The 17928-nt window shown below is 36.2% G+C and overlaps 1 protein-coding gene across 2 annotated transcripts in view; it reads left to right on the forward strand.

Moving 5' to 3' along the window:
• Positions 1-17928, forward strand: part of ZNF654 (zinc finger protein 654) — a 40269-nt gene that overhangs the window by 21397 nt on the left and 944 nt on the right. Inside the window, exons 3-8 of one of the 2 annotated variants that reach the window (XM_054838972.1) lie at positions 1307-1388; positions 3315-3450; positions 7527-7729; positions 8504-8643; positions 13409-13550; positions 15257-17564. In XM_054838972.1, the coding sequence (XP_054694947.1) occupies positions 1307-1388; positions 3315-3450; positions 7527-7729; positions 8504-8643; positions 13409-13550; positions 15257-17564 (3011 nt within the window). The remainder of the gene's footprint in view (positions 1-1306; positions 1389-3314; positions 3451-7526; positions 7730-8503; positions 8644-13408; positions 13551-15256; positions 17565-17928) is intronic. The other variant, XM_054839068.1, reaches the window with a different exon arrangement.

Below are 17928 nucleotides of genomic sequence, written 5' to 3' on the forward strand. Positions count from 1 at the left end.
CTGGAACCTTTTCCAGGAGTCATCTTCTACCTTCTCCATCTCTTCCTTCTGTCTTTCCCTGTTCATTTGGAAAAAATGTCTAGAATAATCTTAAAGAAAAATACTCATTTTTTCTTGAGACCAGAGCCTTTGCTGTTGAGTCCTATTTCTAAAGCGCCCTAGATGCACAGTTTTTCTTTCAGTACTCCTTCAATCCTGCTATCAAGATTGTTTGTCTCAGTCACTGTATTAAATAAAATGCTAGACAAGTATTTTATGACGATGGAAAACATGGAGGCCACAAGTCAGTTTGAATCTAGGCTGCAGTTGAAAGGATCAGTCCTGCCTCCTCCGTTATCTGCCTCCTCTTTTGAGGTAACACTCAATTCACTGTGAATTTATGTTGCTGCACGTAGACCTGATTTACTTAAACTTGGTGATGGCAAAATTGAAGTTTTATCAATTCATTTAAATGCCACACAGAAGATGAACGTAGTTCCATTTGCATATTTGCACACAAGCTCTCCCTTTGAAAATAATCTTTAAAGGCTTTTATTTGGAAATATGAAATTAATAGCACCTTTAAACCTCCATCTTCATAGAGACACTTCAGTGGGCGTTATGGCAAGACAGGCTGAAATGGAATAAAATGTGTTAGTAGAAAGTGCTTATCATACTTGAAAATATGAATTGTTAGGAATCTGCATTCATGTGAAGTTACTATTCCTTGAATGCAACTCCTTATATACCGTGCATACTATAGTAATTTTACAGTTGTCCTCTTCATTCCTCAAAATGGCTGCATATCTTGACATGCTTTGGCTTTTGAGGAAGGTTCACTTCTGTAACGGTGAATGGGGAGCAGCAGCACGGAGGATGTAAGAATTCTTGAGGGAGATCAATGGGCAGGTACTATCAGTCTAAATGTCCTGAACTTATGAAAAAGGTTTGGCAGAAGGGATTTCAAGTCGTACTTAAGTATAATCTGTTCTATTGCTGATTTGGTCTTGTTAGCTTATATGTAGCTGTATTGTATTTGTGACTTGATGTCTGATGAAAAATGTGTTTGGGGTGTGTGTGGGGAAGTCTAACTGCCAAAGCCAGCACAAAATATCAGACCAACATCAAGTTTTTGAAATGTGAGTTGCGTTTAGGGAGTGTGGGTGTTAGCCAGACTTTTTAGAGTGACTCTGGCATGGGAACGGGTCTAGACCTTAAAGTCTAATTTTGTTTTTAGTGCTGTGAAAACTAATAGACTTATAGTAGTTTCATTTTTTTTAATTAACATTTTTAGCTTGGTTGACTTGTCACTGCTTCTGTTTTTTAGGAGTTTTTTTGAATTGCTGCTGTTCTTTGGAAAGGATGAGTTCTATGAAGATCCTTTGAAAGATATTTTAGGTTCAATCCAGGTAGTGTTGCTTACTTTCATATAAACCTTCAATATTATTTTTGTACATGTAAAGACTGTTTTTGTGAATATATAACCTGGAGGAAACATGCCATTATAGTGGAAGAAGGCAGCTGCTTTGCTTAGGTTTATACCCAAAGGGAGAAAGGAGAAGAGAAAAAAAAAAGGATATTTGAAGGGAAAGCCATTTATTCTTACATTTATCATCAGTATTGCTATTTGAATCTACCTGGACTAAGTACAATGTATGTGTCTCTGTTTGTAATACCAGTCTTGTTAAAGACGTATTTTGTGTGTTTCTCATATAGAAGGGGGAAGCTTTGCTTGTTTATATCTAATTAGAACTTAATGTCATCCAGTGTTGCGTACCAGTTCATGACATGAAACCTCAAGTTTCCCTCTGTGGTTTTAAACAGTAAATTTGAAATTGAAGCTCTATCTCAATGAACTCTTCAGGTCAGCATAAACTTGCATTGGTTAAAACTGTTGTACCCTTGGCTAGACAGGGACAAGGTTTTGTATGGCTATATACAACTGCATAAGATAAATGATCCCGGATTTAAAAACTTACTTTTTCTTGTCAGATAAGTTTTTGATTTTTTTGACCTGAACTGATTTTGAGAGTTCAGTTCACTGCATGGGAACACAAGCACTTGTGCCATCGTAGGAGGAAACTCTGTTGTAGGGAAAGAAAGGATGAAAAGCAGGGTGGTTTCTTCTGTTAACACTGATCATGAAACTGCAGTTTGAGAAATAGCTATCCCTTAGTTATTTTTCTGTTGATACCTGTTTGTTACTGCTGCTACAAAATGTCAGCACTACTTAGCTTAATTATCAAACCAGCAGCAATTACATGCTTGGTTAGAATTGGTGGAAGAATGGGGTCAAGGAGTGGCTTAGCAGCCTCAGGAATGGGTACAGTCTCTTGTAGAAGAGTCATGGGACATTTTGGCAGTCCTGCAGTGAGTGTTTTTCAAAAACAGTCTATGAACAAGACAGAATTTAGGAAAAAGTGTGATGTAGAATACTTTCTTCTCTGTGCTTTTGTATGATGATGCTTAATTGCCTTGACTTTTAAACAATGAATGTATTAAAATATATTTTTACATAATTTTCTAGATAAAGAATTTCTGAATCAGTTGTGTAATCAAACTGATAGTGAAAACCATTGTTAAACCATTTTTTACCATCAAACATACTTATCTGAATATAGAAGAAAAAGTTGAAAATAAAAGAATTTACAGAAAAAAGCATATGTGAAGAAGCTGCATTTTCTTGTTTCAAAATTAGATACCTTTTTCTTGTGATTTAAATTCTACTGTTGATTAACATTAATGTTGACACTTTTACCAACAAATAACAAGGAGGGGGAGAACTTCACGTATGTGAAAATCATGGGTAGCTAAAACACTCCGGATTATTTTGGGCAAGCATAATTTCTGTTATGTAGAGATTTGGAGAAAAACGGTTGCTTGAGGGCTGGTGACTCATATGGCTTAATTCAGTTTTTCCCTCATAGAATTCAGACACCGTCACTGGATCACAAATCCAGCATCAACATGTCTAAATCTGTACAGACTAGCATGAGGCAAAGACTTCTCCCACAGCTTATGCCAGTAATATCTCTAATTCAAGGAAAGGTTTTTTTGCATTGTGTTGCAAATGACGGGCTCTTGCTGCGTTCCTATAGAAGATGTGAACTTTCTAGGTTCCACAGTTCTGTATTACTGTTTTGAGAGAATATAAGTTGTTGCTTTAGGGCTTTGTGTAGGCCTGGTCAATAAAAGACTTTGTAGCTTGAATTGTTGACTGAGGAAATATTTAAACATGCGTGGGTTTTCTTGTTTTGTGTCTTTTTGGATGACCTAACTCTATTTTTAGACAACTTTGTTTTCTTCTTTCTAATTGTTTTTCTTTTTACATGTAGGAATGTCAGAACCTTCTAAATAGATACAGAAATATGAACTTGGAACTAGTGACTCGAATCATCCGAGATGGTGGACCATGGGAGGATCCAGTATTACAAGCAATTCTTAAAGCAAAGCCTGTATCACAGGAATTAGGTACTTCATTTACCATGTTAATTTTTTAGAGTACTGAAAAATGTGTTAAATTATGCATTTTTGATATTAAGAGTCAGGTGTTGTCAGCTGACTTTGCACACAGTGTAACTATTTTTCTGTAGTAAAATGTACTGGTTCCTTTTTTATTTGAAAGAAAACTAAATTTCTTTAAGTCTACTTATGTAGCGTGGAGATCAGATTATTCAGATACAAGAGGCTACTGAGCAGTTACTTACAAAATGAATTTAGCAAATCCAGGTGTTCAACCCCTGAAAGAGCATGCAGAGTGACTTGACTTGAGTTAGGCTACTGAAGTAACATGATCAGGGGAGGGCCTGATGTGTATTTCTGTTTTGTGGTGCTCTGAGTCATTTAATTTTTCTTTTAAATTGTAAATACTTGGGTTTGTGGCTTTTCTTGGTTCTGTTTAGAATGAGGCCCGTGACTACATCTGATAGCTGCTTTCTGTTTATGTATATGTAATCTCTAGAGTTGGGAGTAGGAGAGATATATCTGTTTAGGTTGCAAAATAAACCAGAATTTTTAACAGTGTGTGGAAACAAACATTATTGGAATGTTAATGAAAGTTCATGAGGGGAAAAATATCCACTCTACAGTAAAGTCTTTACTAACATTTTATGCAATGTATTTGCTAGCAGTGTTCACAGAGCACCTATTAAAACTTATTTCTATTTGATAGTGATAGAAAACAGTAGTTTTTCTTTAGTTACTATGGTGTAATGCATGATTCAAATTCATTACTGTGTTGATGACAATGTGTTCGTTCAGGAAAGAGAGGGAGAGGACTATAAAGTTGGAACAGCTCAGTGAGCTGCCTCCTTAAACAGAGAAAGTATTTTGATAGCAAATAAACATGATTAAGTGGATAGTCTTTGTTTTCTCTCTCTGTGAAGCAAGTGCTTGAGCAACATAGTTTACCTGTGATTTTTATTATATATCTGATAAACTTCTAGTCAAATACCTACAGAAACAAAATGAAAACAAAGATTATCCTTCTTTTGTTCTGCATTGCACGACGAACTCTAGAACTTTTGGTAGTTATGGTCTAAAGTTAGGTCTTAATCTCCATGTCTGCAGCAAAGAATTAGTTTAGTCCTTTGCCTTAGTGATTCCCTTGACCATAATGGAGCTTTATAGGATAGTAACAGTTTGAGGATTTTTACTTAGTTTTAACCTGGCAGAGTAGGAATGAGACTGCCTGTTGTCACTAGAGGATCATTTTGTTTCCGTTTGTTGCAGGCCACATCTTCCCCTCTGCTGAATTATTCTTCCTCCTTTTATCTTCTGATATCCCCCGGCACCCCCTTGGCATATCTTATTTGTGATGAAAAACATTTTATTTTAGATAATACCTTTGGAAGCTTTTACTTTCTTGTCTCACTTCCTCTAAAATCTGATTCTTGTGAAGTCTTCCACAAAGCAAACATTCTGTGCTGCTTTATAGGCTGGCAGTATTCGGTGTATATTTTGAAACTTGCCCATGTAGTTCCCTCAGGGATCACTATTTTAAATGAGGAAAACTGCCTATTATTGCTGAATCACCAACCATTACTTGCAAAAGTCAGTTTGATAAATACGTATTGTGTGAACTACATAATCCTGTCTTGGATTCATTAATTACACGGAGAAGCTTAGGCCAAGACAGACCTTGCTGTGCCTGTCTTTACATGAATTGTAGTATGCTTTGAGATGTTGCAGTCTATTTTAAGATGGCTGGAAAGGAAGGCAGTCTTGAGGTTTAAAGAAAAATAGCAGGGTTGAAACATAGGAGCGATAAACTAATAGATTAGGGACAATAAGGTAGCCTGCTGTGAACATCTAGAAGAGAATATTGTACACTCAGATGCAAGCAGTTAATGAGTTTCTAAGCTGATAGTAGGCATCTATCGTTCTAAAGCAGAGCGCCGCACGTGCTGCCTGGACAAGAATAGATGTTGTTTTCCCCAAGCCGTTTTTAATGTATGACAGACTTGGCTAAATGCTGCTATAGTTAGCCGTTGTCTTTTGCTTGGGGGGTTAGAAGAGCTGTAAATGCTGCCTTGGGAAAAGAGGACATTCCACTTCAGGGAGGGAGCTCAATCCTGCCAGTGATGTAGCTGGAACTTGCAGTCTGTTTAAAAACAGCGTTGGAGGGTGTACAAGACCCCTTCCCTGGGAGCTCCTGCTGTCAGAAGTGGGATTCTCATTCATGGAGCAGGGGGGTGTACTGACCTAAGAGTTCCCCACACAGAAAGTGGGAATGATGTAAGAAGTTAACCAGCGTTGCGGACTGCAATCTCCCCTTGTTTGAGGGAAAAGGATGTTACATCCAGTTGTTACATGCGCAGCATTTTCTTAACATTAGCACATAGGAAAAGCTCTGTATTTCTGGCCTAATTTTTCAATGTGGATATTCAGTAATCTGTTGGGTAATATTTGCATATGGAACCGATGATGGGGCTTATTATCTTAAGTATGTTAATTCAAAAAAGGAGAGGCCTTTACTTGGCTTTAAGGATTGTTCTGTATGGTCACTTTTTCTTGCAGCTAGTGACCACTGTTAGATGCTGGCTTTTCTTTCAGTCTTCTTTCCTAAGTTTTTACCCAGACGTGCTAATGGATAGTGGGAATGTGATCTTCTCTTACAGTGGACCTTTCTGTACATCTATTAAGAAATCTCATCTAAAACTTTGTTACCTTGAATAATATTCCTTAAGCATTCATTAGCATATAATACCATTAGCTTGCGTAAAAATAAAGATGCTAGAGAAATCCAATTTCTGACCATAAGGAATGTCTTTCAAACCAGGCGTCCTTTAAAAAAAAATTTTGTGAAAGATTGTTATACAACTAATCTTTTTATTTTTGGGAAAAAATTTCTCTTGGCTGTTCAGATTGTGGTTTTTCAAAGGTTCTTTAATCCTTTTAAGTGTCACTTTAAGCTGCTTGTAATTTTTTTTTTTATGCAAGTTCCTTCTAAGGTAGAAACTTCCCATCCTCACTTCTAGCCTTCATTGACATTAAATTGACAATCTCTTTCTTTTTTCTTTGTTAAAAATATGAGACACTGTACAGTACTACAGGGCATGCACTAGAAACTGTGGGGTTCTAACTCTTTCTCTTATGGTAGCTGTTGAAAATATGAGAGGATGATCAGGCCATATTGTCCAACACATTACATAAATGTTAACGCAGTGTTAACATCTCAGAGTGTGCATTTACTTAAGATGCCAACAATTCTCAAAGTAAAAGCAGCATTATTGTATTTTGTAGCCTTGAGGGATGTTTTAACTTTTAATCCGAAGAGACACTAGAATCTATATGATCTTTTATAATAGAGATCTAAAGCATGTCTTCTATGTATTCCATAATTTCCCAATTACTTAAATGTTAAGTATTTTGAGTATTTCAGCTGAAATGATTTCATTCAAATGTTAGCTTTAAGATTAGCTTTTAGATCTGAAAAACAGATTGCCAGAAATTATGGCCTAGAATTTAAAAATATTTAGGATTTAAATGTAAGAATAGTGCCCAGTAGCACTTTCAGAGGAAGAAAAAGTATATTTTCCACTTCTCCAGACAAAATCAAGGTGTTCCAAGTTACTTAAAGCAACAGCATGTGAATTGTAGTTAACTTTTTCACCACTCTGAGCTCTTCCATTTTAATGGGTAATGAGTATCCTTAGTTGTTTTAAATAGTTATAGCCTTGGAAGTGATGTCAATCCTATACTTCTGACAATCACCCAGATTCCAGTGCTGAGAAAGAAAGGAATTTTCTTATTTGCTTCTATATAGTGTATATTTTACTAATCCTTTGCAGCACCTTGTGTTAACCTGTTAGAAACAAAGTACTGAATTAGATTACTGATGTAAGAAAAATAACAATTTCTGTTTCCAAGCAGAAGGACAGATTCCTGATGGTATTTAATTTAATATTTGATAGCTTCTTTAGCAGAGCCTTTTTTTTTTATATTATTTGTTGACATTGCACTATTAAAAACAACATTACATTTAAATATATTTGTTGTTTGGACTTCATATTCTAATTGCCTTTAAATCTTTCTTTTCTGCACAGTTAACAAATATTTAAGCTCTGAAAATCCACTGTTCTTTGAACTACGTGCCAGATACCTTATTGCCTGTGAACGCATCCCTGAGGCAATGGCTCTTATCAAATCTTGCATAAATCATCCAGATATCAGTAAAGATCTGTATTTCCATCAAGCTCTTTTCACCTGTCTTTATATGTCACCATTAGAAGATCAGCTATTCCAGGAGGTACTGTTTGTTAGTATACATTTTTTTAATGAAGTGGTACATTATACTTACTGTATACAAGTTGTCAAGAGGAGCATATGGAACTCTGTTTTTGTAGAACCAAATGTCATAAAATCAGGCAACTACACCGGTCGGTGTTGCTTAACTTAGTGCTGGCTTAAGCTTTGAAAAGTTAAATGTTAAACGCCTACAAGTCTTGTTGACCTAAATGCAATTTTTTTGGCCAAGTTTACTTGTAGATATATTCCCTAAATAACTTGAGTCATTGATATTTTGTAACTTCATTGTGCTAGTATGGACTATTTTACTATTGACTATTATTCTAGCAAAAGCACTTGAGCCTAATTGATGTCAGTCCAGTGTCTTGTACATTATATACTTTTGCTAGCCTTAAAGTTTTTTTTAATGATGCCCCAGAATGTAAAATGACACTCTAGCTGATTGTGGCCCTACTTTTACCACTGATAGCACTTACGTAGATAACAATGCTTTTTTTAACCTTGTTTTAAGAACAAGCTACCATCATGCAAAAAAGTGCTTTTGTGTAGTCTCTTAATTTCTCAATTATTCTGATTGTCATTACTCTAAGAAATATGAAAGAGCTCTATTTCCAAAATCTCTATTTACAGACCTACACAAAAGCTGTTCCAAAGAAATCCTATGTTTATAGCAATTCCTGAAGTTTTCAGTAGCCTCTTTAATATAGCAAGGTCTGATAGGTTTTTATTTCATGTTAGCACATTTATCTAAATTGATTTTATTTTAATTGTATAGCACTTATTGAGGACTGATTGCAAGAGTGGAATTGAGATCATCTGCAACACTGAAAAAGAAGGGAAGACTACCTTAGCCTTACAGCTATGTGAATCGTTCCTAGTCCCACAGCTTCAAAATGGGGACATGTATTGTATATGGTAAATACTTTCTTTCTGGTGAAGCAGCTTAGCAGATAACAAATGCTTATTGCCAAAATGAAACTCATTTAACTTGGAGATGTAGCTTAAGTTTAAAATACCAGAAAAAAACATTCTAACATGATTTTTAAACATTCCTGGTACATCTGTTATGCCTGTTGCCTTTTTACACACAATTGTGTGCACTGGTAGCCTACACAGTACATAATACTAACTGTTTCAAAGTAACAGGAGGGTGAGCCTTTACATACTTTAGGCTGTAAATACCTATAAAGATGGCATTTATTATTAGGAAGGTGTAACAATATGCAGTCTGTAGACTCTCTGGCAATGCAGATATTTTACTGTTCTGCTAGTTAAATGACACTGCTTATAATAACCAAACTAGTATGTCACCAGTGTGTCTAAAAAGAAAATATATGGTTCAGATAATGTGCTATGAATTATGCAGACTTTTACTTTGTAAAATAACATAAATGGTGGTTGTCTAGAAAACATTTAAGAATGTCTTCATGCACACTGAATCAGTTTGATAGTTGGACATTTTTATGGCCAAGAAGTATTTTCTAAAGAGTTTTCAAAACAAATTTCATCACTCTGAGGACTGAAAGATGCCTAAGGAAGATAATCCTTCTGTTTAGCCTGTATAATTTCTGTACCTGAATTAACATCTGCATTCCTTGGTAAAGTATGCTTAATTTGATTACATAGTTGAAGCAAAAGGCTTATTCAGCAAGGATTTGATTTTCTTTTTCAATCAATAGAGATCAAATTATTAATCTGTGTAACTAAGATGGAGTTTAGAGTCTATATAGGATTTCCCTGTTTCCAGATTTCAGGGAACCAAAAATTAGGATGTCTGCTTTTTTTTTTTTTCTGGAGGAAGTAATGAAGGTCAGACATGATAATGCTTGGTTTGTTAAAAAAAATTTTTCCTTACTATTAGATGAGTAATTGATTGTGTTGAATCAAAACCTTTGGAATTATGATTATGACGTACATTTATAATACAATGTATTGGCAATACCTAGTGGCATTTTTCATTCAGTCTGTCCAGACAAAAAGGTGGGCATGACTGTCGCCATAGGACAGATGAAGAAGTTCAACCAAAAGGGTACATAGTTTGTGTGTGCCCAGTGACCGGCTTTGGAGTGGAATCTGACTTTGCTGATTCCTGCTTAAATGCTGCATCTCCTGGCTTCTTACTTACCAGGAAATTTGCAGATGTAACCTACACATATTAGTTACATGATTAGTGCTTTCTGTTTTGGGGAATCAGTCTTTTAAGAAGTGTATTTTAAATATTGGAATTAAACCTACTTTGTATACCTTTTGCTGTAGTAACATGTAAATCTTGCTCTTGCCCAGTTGATCGTTAAGTTTTGCATCATCCATTCTGAAAATCGCTATTCAAAACAAGATGTCTGTCCTTATGTTCTGGTAAAGTAGATGTCAAAAATGAAATTCCGGAAGAGACTAAGACTAAAGTACTGTTTGATGCTTGTTTATCAAGGAAACTATTTTGGCATCTCTTAGTATTGTAATCTTCTGTTCAGAATATAGAACTTGAGGAACTTCGTAAGAGTTGAGAGCAGTTACATCTGTGCAGCTAGAACAGCTGTTTCATTCTTTACAGATGCAGAGCCTTAACAATTGCATACCCAACAAGAGAAATCTGCATAAGGCTTAATAGATAATGCAGAGTGGAACAAAGCTTGTGAAGGCATGATTATACTGTAATTCAAATTTTTTAAGAAGTAGGAGCCAGGTTAAATTAACCCACATCATCTATTTTTCCCTACAGAATATTTTAACGTCTTCAGCACAGCATAAATCATCTTGCCTTGTCTGGAATTGAGGACCTTGCAGATCTAGCAGCAAACACTACTAGCAGCTGTAAATAACAGATACTTGCTATCACTTCATGTGAAGCAGCCTACGTGAAATCTTGATAATGAAACCATTAGCTCTCATTATTTCAGAGGAAGATGGACTTTAAGCAGCTCTGTCACAAAACTCTTACTGTTTTTTATTGATGATAAGAATAAATTCTAGATTCAGATGTTCTGAATTATTTTTTCTGAAGTGAAAGTCCACTTACAAATTAATCACAAAGCAAGTTGTGCTTGGTCTCACTAGAAATATTTGCCTACAAGGTATTGGTAAGAGATCAGTCCATGATGATGTGAGTAATGACTTTCTAATATCAAAAAGTGATGTTTCTTCAGGAAACCAGCCAAAAGTTTGATGGAACAGGCATAGCAGAATGGCTTGCCTTGTCTGCCAGGCAATTTTTAAATGCTCTTTTGGCTGTTTCCAAGTTGTTCCTATGCAGTAAATTCAGTAAGTCAATGAATTTTTTCCACATGTTTGATTGGTCTTTGGCCTTTAGGTATTTTTTGTGAATTGGATAACATTCTTGGAAAGTGTGCAATCTATACCCAAGGAAACATAGACTTTCTACTTAGCAACAGTAGCAAAGGTTTTAGATCTAGCTAAGGGCGGGTTTAACCAGTATCTTATGTTGCTGATGGAGGCACGCAGTGGGTCTGGTATTTTGCAGGGGGTTAACAGGCTGGAGTACCTGGTTGCCTCTGGTAAAGAGATACCGAGTTCTGTGATCTCCCAGTAACAATATAAGTTGCCCCAACGCATGTCCATAATAGGTTAAGCACAGGCCTCAGTGTGAGCTAGGTTTTACTATCCAAGAAGAAAATATCATTAAGTACTATAGTACTATGCTGTAATAATTGAGCAAATAGAAAACTACCCCTTCCTACATTATCTCAAGTTTATCGTCTGTGTTGTGGTCAGTGACACAGAAATAACTCAAGTGCTGCTGACTTCAGCATTAAAGTTGGTATCCAAAGCATTTAAGTGGTCAAAATAGAGTCCAGTCAGCTCTTCAAGAATGCTTTAATCCTTAATCATTATCAAAGTCAGAAATGTGCTTGAGAAGAAGCCTCCATGTCTACATGGAGGAATAAGACTGAAATACTATTTCACATCAGGGTCTAGTTAAATGGTGGTTAAACTGATTTAACAACTTGTTCTTCACCCATGGAGCTGTTCCTTCTAGTTTTGGTTTTCTCCATTCCTTTTTCAGCTCTTTCCTTGTGCAAGCCACTTGCCTGAACACATGGCAAGCCGCTTCAACCACTAATCTCTCAGAAGAATAATTTGAGTTTTCTCAAATTCTCTGGGATTAGTGTTGAAGTGGCTTGCTCTGAAATGGTATGAGACAAAGCAGAGAATAAGTTGTATTATTTAACTGCTGTAACATGTAACAGCACAAATGTTCAGTTCATTCTTTTGTATTTCAGGTTGAGATTTTTACTGATTTTTTTTTTTTTTTTTGTGAATGCTCTGGTGCACGAGGACGCCAGTTTAAAACTTGTACGTGACTTTCAGGAATTTAGTTTTCCAGCCTGGTAAAGGCAGAAGTGAACAGCTTGTATCTTTAGAAAACCTGTAAGACTAATTTTTTGTGGGTAGAGCTGCTTACAGAACTCCCTTTTCACAGTTTCCCCCATGTAAGTTTCATCTTTCTTTCAACTTCAGTTTTCTTGGGTTCTGAATGAAACCTCTTATCTAGCTCTTTTTTTTTTTTCCCCAAAAAAATTTCAAGCAGAATTGTAGAGCTGTCCTAAATTTAAAGGTGAAGTTGGTGTTTTGTCATAAGCAGTTCTGTCACTTCCCTTCATGCAGGCACTGACCTCAGTAGACAAGCTCAAAAGGCTTGTCTGATTTATATCTGGCACAGACTAGAGACTCCGGAAGATCAACTAAATATTTCGTCAGTAACTGGGTTTGTGTTTTCTGAGGGAGGAGGCTGGTGGAATAAAAAAGTGTCTTCCTTCAGAAAATGAAAGTCGATTGGTCCCATGTTTTCCTTGTACTATTATGGTGGGATTTCAGCCTAGTCCTAACAATATCTACTCCTGTGTGAAATCTTTGTTCTGGAAAGTTTTCTTAAAACTAAAAGTAAAGTCCAGTTGCCTTTCTGAGTCTCTGAATTAAAGTGCATAGAAATTACAGGCTGTAAATTCCAATTAGCTATATTTTATAGGCTAAGCATGTTACCTGTGCAGGAGCTCTGCTGCAGAGTCTAGCAATCTATTATTATGTTTCCTTGTATCAGTCAGAAATGTTATTAGAGCGAAGATGCTAGAGATGTACGAATAGCTGTGGAGCCTGAAACTTTACTATAACTGCTGTTGGCTAAAAATACCAGTGATGACAGCAGTAAAAAAAGAAAACTGTGTTGTAATATATATAACTGGAGAACATCAATATATCTTGTCAATGGACCATATTAGAAGCTAGCTTTCTACAACACTGCCATTTTCCACATTCAAACACTACTTTTCCTGAAGGACTCTTCATCCTTGCACTGAAAGTAACTTAATCCCAGGAACACACAGAGCTTGCTGTTCAGCCTGACGTTTATTGCCTGTGCTGTTAAGGGCTAGGTGCTGTAGCATCTGATTTTATTATGCAGTTCTCTGATACTAAGCTGAATACATTAATATTTTGTTGCATATTTAATTGGCTCAGTGATAGGAGACACCCTGAATGCTTTAACAAAGTAATTAAATTGCATTTTCCATTGGGCACATGGTGTACAGTTGTAGTGTTAATTAGATTGGTATTACTCCTTCAAATACTATTTTAGTTACAGAATATGCAAATAGTTGTTCTTAGTAATGCATCATGCTTAGTGATAGTTTGAAAATAATTGAAATATGTTGTTCTGTACTTTTAGGGACCTGATCTTCATTTGGAGTAAACTGCAGCTTAAATCTAACCCATCAAAACAAGTATTTGTCGACCAGTGCTACCAGCTTTTAAGAATTGCTACAAATGTCAGAGTAATTTTCCCTTTCATGAAAGTCATTAAGGATGAAGTAAGTTTTGTTTGTTTTACCCCACCCCCCATTCTTTTTGTAACTAGTTAAAGTAAAGAGAAGTGATGTTTATATTGTGTAAAGGCCACTTTTTGTGGAAAGTTAAGAGGGGGTAGGGAAGGATGCAATATTATCTGAAAAATTTTGTCAAATTCCAGAATGTGCTTCAATATTATGATTGCCCTTGATATGTTGTGCGTCTAAGATTTTTTTTTACTGAATTCTGAGTTTTTCTGTCTGCAGTAAGTTTGAGGAATGTCATTCTCTATAAATAAATAGGGAAATTAATAATAAATATGTGGAGTAAAGGTGAAAAATACATCAGGCATTGGGTTTTTTTAAGCTTGGCTCCTTAAGGAAATAGGACTTGTGTAATGCCATTGTGTCTGCCTTTCACCCTTGTTAAGTTCTGAATTCCTTCACCAGTTCTAATCAAATCTGAAGAAATGCTTAATGTAACATAAAGGAAAAGCTAGACTAAGATAGAAGACATAATTTTGTTTCAGAAGTGCTCTGTGTTTCATGCTTCGGATGTTAGTCTTATCCTGTCCCATACAGACATCTGCAAAAGATGTAATGTGCAATGCTTCACGCACAAGAACGCAAGTTGTTTCCAAACCAGTGTTGGTTTTTATCATTAACCTGACTGAACAGAGTTCCTTCGTATTCTATGTCCTAAATGAATTATAAATTATTTTGTCATGGGTGCTGCTGTACAGTTTGAAATGCAATGATTTGCAGCTGTTCAAGATTTTCATCTCAGTATGTATTCTAAAATACTTGTGGTAACATGGATGATTTTTATTTGTATTTGCATCTGAATGATTGTATTTTTCTAATAGCCCACTACATATGGAGCATTGTATGTATTTCTTAACACACATTTAAATATAGGTAGGTATTAATTATTTTAAACTTCCTGAAACTCTTTTTACTTTAATCTGCTACCTCTCATGCAGTATGTTTCTGATCATCCCTCCAAATTACATGTTCATGCCTGGGCCCCTAGCCTAAAGTGTGGAATAGGGATTCTGCCCACTGGAGGGATAGTTTGTCAGTTCTGAAAAGTCAAGCCTTTCAGAGTGCTTGGCCATTGATTGTTATGGTTTTCCTGGTGGTCATTGTTCAAAATTGAGGGCAATGTTTTATAGCTTGTGTTTTTATGCAATGCAAGTTAAATGAGTTAGAACAGGGACAAAATATAGAGTAACTGTCCAGTTATAGTGTGAAAGAGCCTAGGAAATGCAGCAGAGAGAAGATACTGCTAGATTAGATATGATTTGCTGCAGTCTTCTTTTATATCCCCAAATAATTAATTGTCTTTAGCTATAGAACTGCACATGGCAAAAGTATCTGAAGCTTTGTGGACAGTAGCTGTATAGCTTTCAGTGCAAACCAGATGTTATTTTTGAGCATTTTTGTATCTATATTTTTTTGGTCTTATCTGAGCATTGTTTTAAAATGTACATGCCGTTAGGTGAAGTTTACTAGCAGGATGCTTTCTGAACTCCTAACTGTTTTGCAAATAGATGAATATAAATACATGGGATGTTGATGTTTGGGCATTGTTTACAGTAGTTCTTTTTTTCCTGTGGGTTTGATTTTTTTTTTATTTTACTTTCAAGCTGTAGACTTTTATAAGCCCACAAGAAAAATACCATTATGCATACTCCATAATTATGCACACTGTAATTTTCTTTCTGCAGGTTGGTGAAGATGGTCTTCAGATATGTGTTGAGATATGTGGATGTGCCCTACAGTTGGACCTCCGTGAAGATCCCAACATGAAAAGTCTTATTTATAAAGCAATTGCTCATTTTCTGCCAAATGACTTGGAGATCCTCAGAATTTGTGCTCTTTCAATCTTTTTTCTTGAGCGCACTTTGGAATCTTACTACACTGTTGAACACTTATATAAATGTGCAGATGAAGAATACAATGAGTGCACTAGTTCTGTTCAAAACCGTGTACGTTTTGAATTGCTTCCAATTTTGAAAAAAGGTTTGTTTTTTGATCCTGAGTTTTGGAATTTCTTGATGATCAAGCAGAATTGTTTAGCATTATTGGGGGATAAAGCCTTCATTGGCTTAAGTGAAAGTACACTGGAGAACTCTACTGCAAATACAGAGAAGATAACAGAGTATAGGGCTCTGACTGAGGAACATGTCTGTTTAACGGATGTAAGCAATGGGGAGCTTGACCCTGAAGACCTCTCTGAAGCCCAGTCCAAAGGTAATGCCAAAAAGAACCATGAAGCTCTTGAGGCATCTAAAATGTTAGATCAAACTGTACCAAGGCACCGCTGTGTGATATGCAACAAGGAATTTCTTGGTGGTCACATTGTGAAACATGCACAAGCTCACCAAAAAAAGGGCAGTTTTTCCTGTGTACTTTGCACCAGAAAGTTCAGGCAAAGAGGACTTATGCTGAAGCACTTAAAGAATCACGTCAGGAAGATAGAAAGGCAACATCTTGCTGCAGTTCTTGAGGCTGATCAGCAGGCTCCTGCTCTTAATGAACTAGAATGTTCTGATGTTTCTCTGTCTCTTGAAAATGGGAACTCTGATGGTTCCAAAGATAAAGAACCAGAGACTGCAATAGCTCCAAGTGCTGACCAAGTGGTCCAAGTGGAGGAGGAGAATGCAGAACAGGTATTTGATGTGGTGGAAAACCATGTAAGTGACCAGGATGATGCTACTGAAAATAGTAGTGACAGCTGTTTTAATAATATTCCTGATGCTTTGAGTGCAGAAAGTTTGCCCGAAGATGAGAGCTCCAGTAAAGAGTCACCTATTCTGCATAAAGTGAATGGAGCTTTTTGCCCTCAAAAAGACATTGATGCTATGGATGAGGAGGGAAGCTTTAAGTGCCCTGCTAATGGTTGTGCTAGAGTGTTTAAAAAGATAAGATTCCTCAATAAACACGCAAGAAAAGCTCATCCGACTGATTTGAAGGTGCAGCAGCATATAATGAAGTGGAATAAAGGAAAATGCCGGTTCTGCCAGAGAAAATTTGCTGATTCCCAACATTTTATAGACCACCTGAAGAGACATGTGTATCCAAATGTTTACTTTTGTTTACAATTTAATTGTAATCAGAGATTTAAGCTTTCAACTGAGCTTGCAGAACATACAAAAAGTCATACTGTTTTTAAAGCTCAATGCAATTTTGCGGAGTGCTGTGAGCTATTTGAGGAGCTCCCTTTGCTGTATGAACATGAGGCTCAGCATTATTTAAATAAAACACCAGAATGTTCAGAAGATGCAAGCGAAAAGGATTCTTCAGATGATCCTTCAGAACTTTGTAGTTACCAAGATGATGATGAATCTATTCATGAAAATGAAACTGTAGATTTACCGATTCCAACTTGGAAATCAAGGAAGGATTCTACAGAACCAAAGACATATATTCAAAGTGTTGAGAAGAAAGCAAATAATGTAATTCACAATGGAAATGAAAGTTCATCTGAGAGTAGCACTACAGTTTTAAGTTTGATAGACCAAAAGACGCCTGTGTTACAGCCAAATTCTGAAAACTGTAATGTTAGTGACCAACTAGTCAATGGGCACAGTGACCTAGATCAGACATCAAAGTCATCAGAAATACCTTTGGACAGAGTGGCAGATGAAACAAGGACAGAAAATGGGTCAGTGTTACCAGTTTTACAAAATTGTCATGATATACCACAAAATAATGCTGCTGCCTCGCAATTACCTTCTAAACCAAATCCGACAACAGAGAATACTTCATATGGTGTCATCTTAACTAAACCATATGTTAGACCCTTGCCTCCAAGTTATCTCGATGAACGATACATTAGCATGCCAAAACGTAGAAAAATTTTGACTGATGAAGTAGATGCTCATTCTGAACAAGATAAATTTTGTAGCAAATCAACAGAAAGATTTAGATGTGGCAACTGCTTGACCATCTACTGTAATTCAGAAGCACTTGAGGCTCACCTTGCACAAAAGAAGTGTCAGACGCTCTTTGGATTCGATTCAGATGATGAAAGTAAGTCTTACAGTCCTTCTGGGTTGGTTTTTTTGAAGGTAAATACCAGCCAGAAAATGGTCTTTGAAAACAGGCAATCTGATAGAATAGATAAGACAGCAATTGTAGTGTGCTAGAACTTAAACAAATCACAGTACTGTGCTAAATTGGAAGTTCAAATTGGACATGTTTAGAATAAGAGGTGGTGAGAACTGTTAGGCAACTCTAATGGAAAAGACTTCTCATAAAACAGAAGGGGGTAATTCGATCTGTCTTTCCTTGCATGTTTGAAACTAAGTGTGTTGAAAAACATAAGCAGTGTTCTAGATTAAAGAATGATTTACATTGGTTAGTCTTCGTTTTGATCCCAGTGCATTCTTTTTTA

Source organism: Grus americana, chromosome 1 (assembly GCF_028858705.1).
Source record: "Grus americana isolate bGruAme1 chromosome 1, bGruAme1.mat, whole genome shotgun sequence".
Taxonomy (NCBI): domain Eukaryota; kingdom Metazoa; phylum Chordata; class Aves; order Gruiformes; family Gruidae; genus Grus; species Grus americana.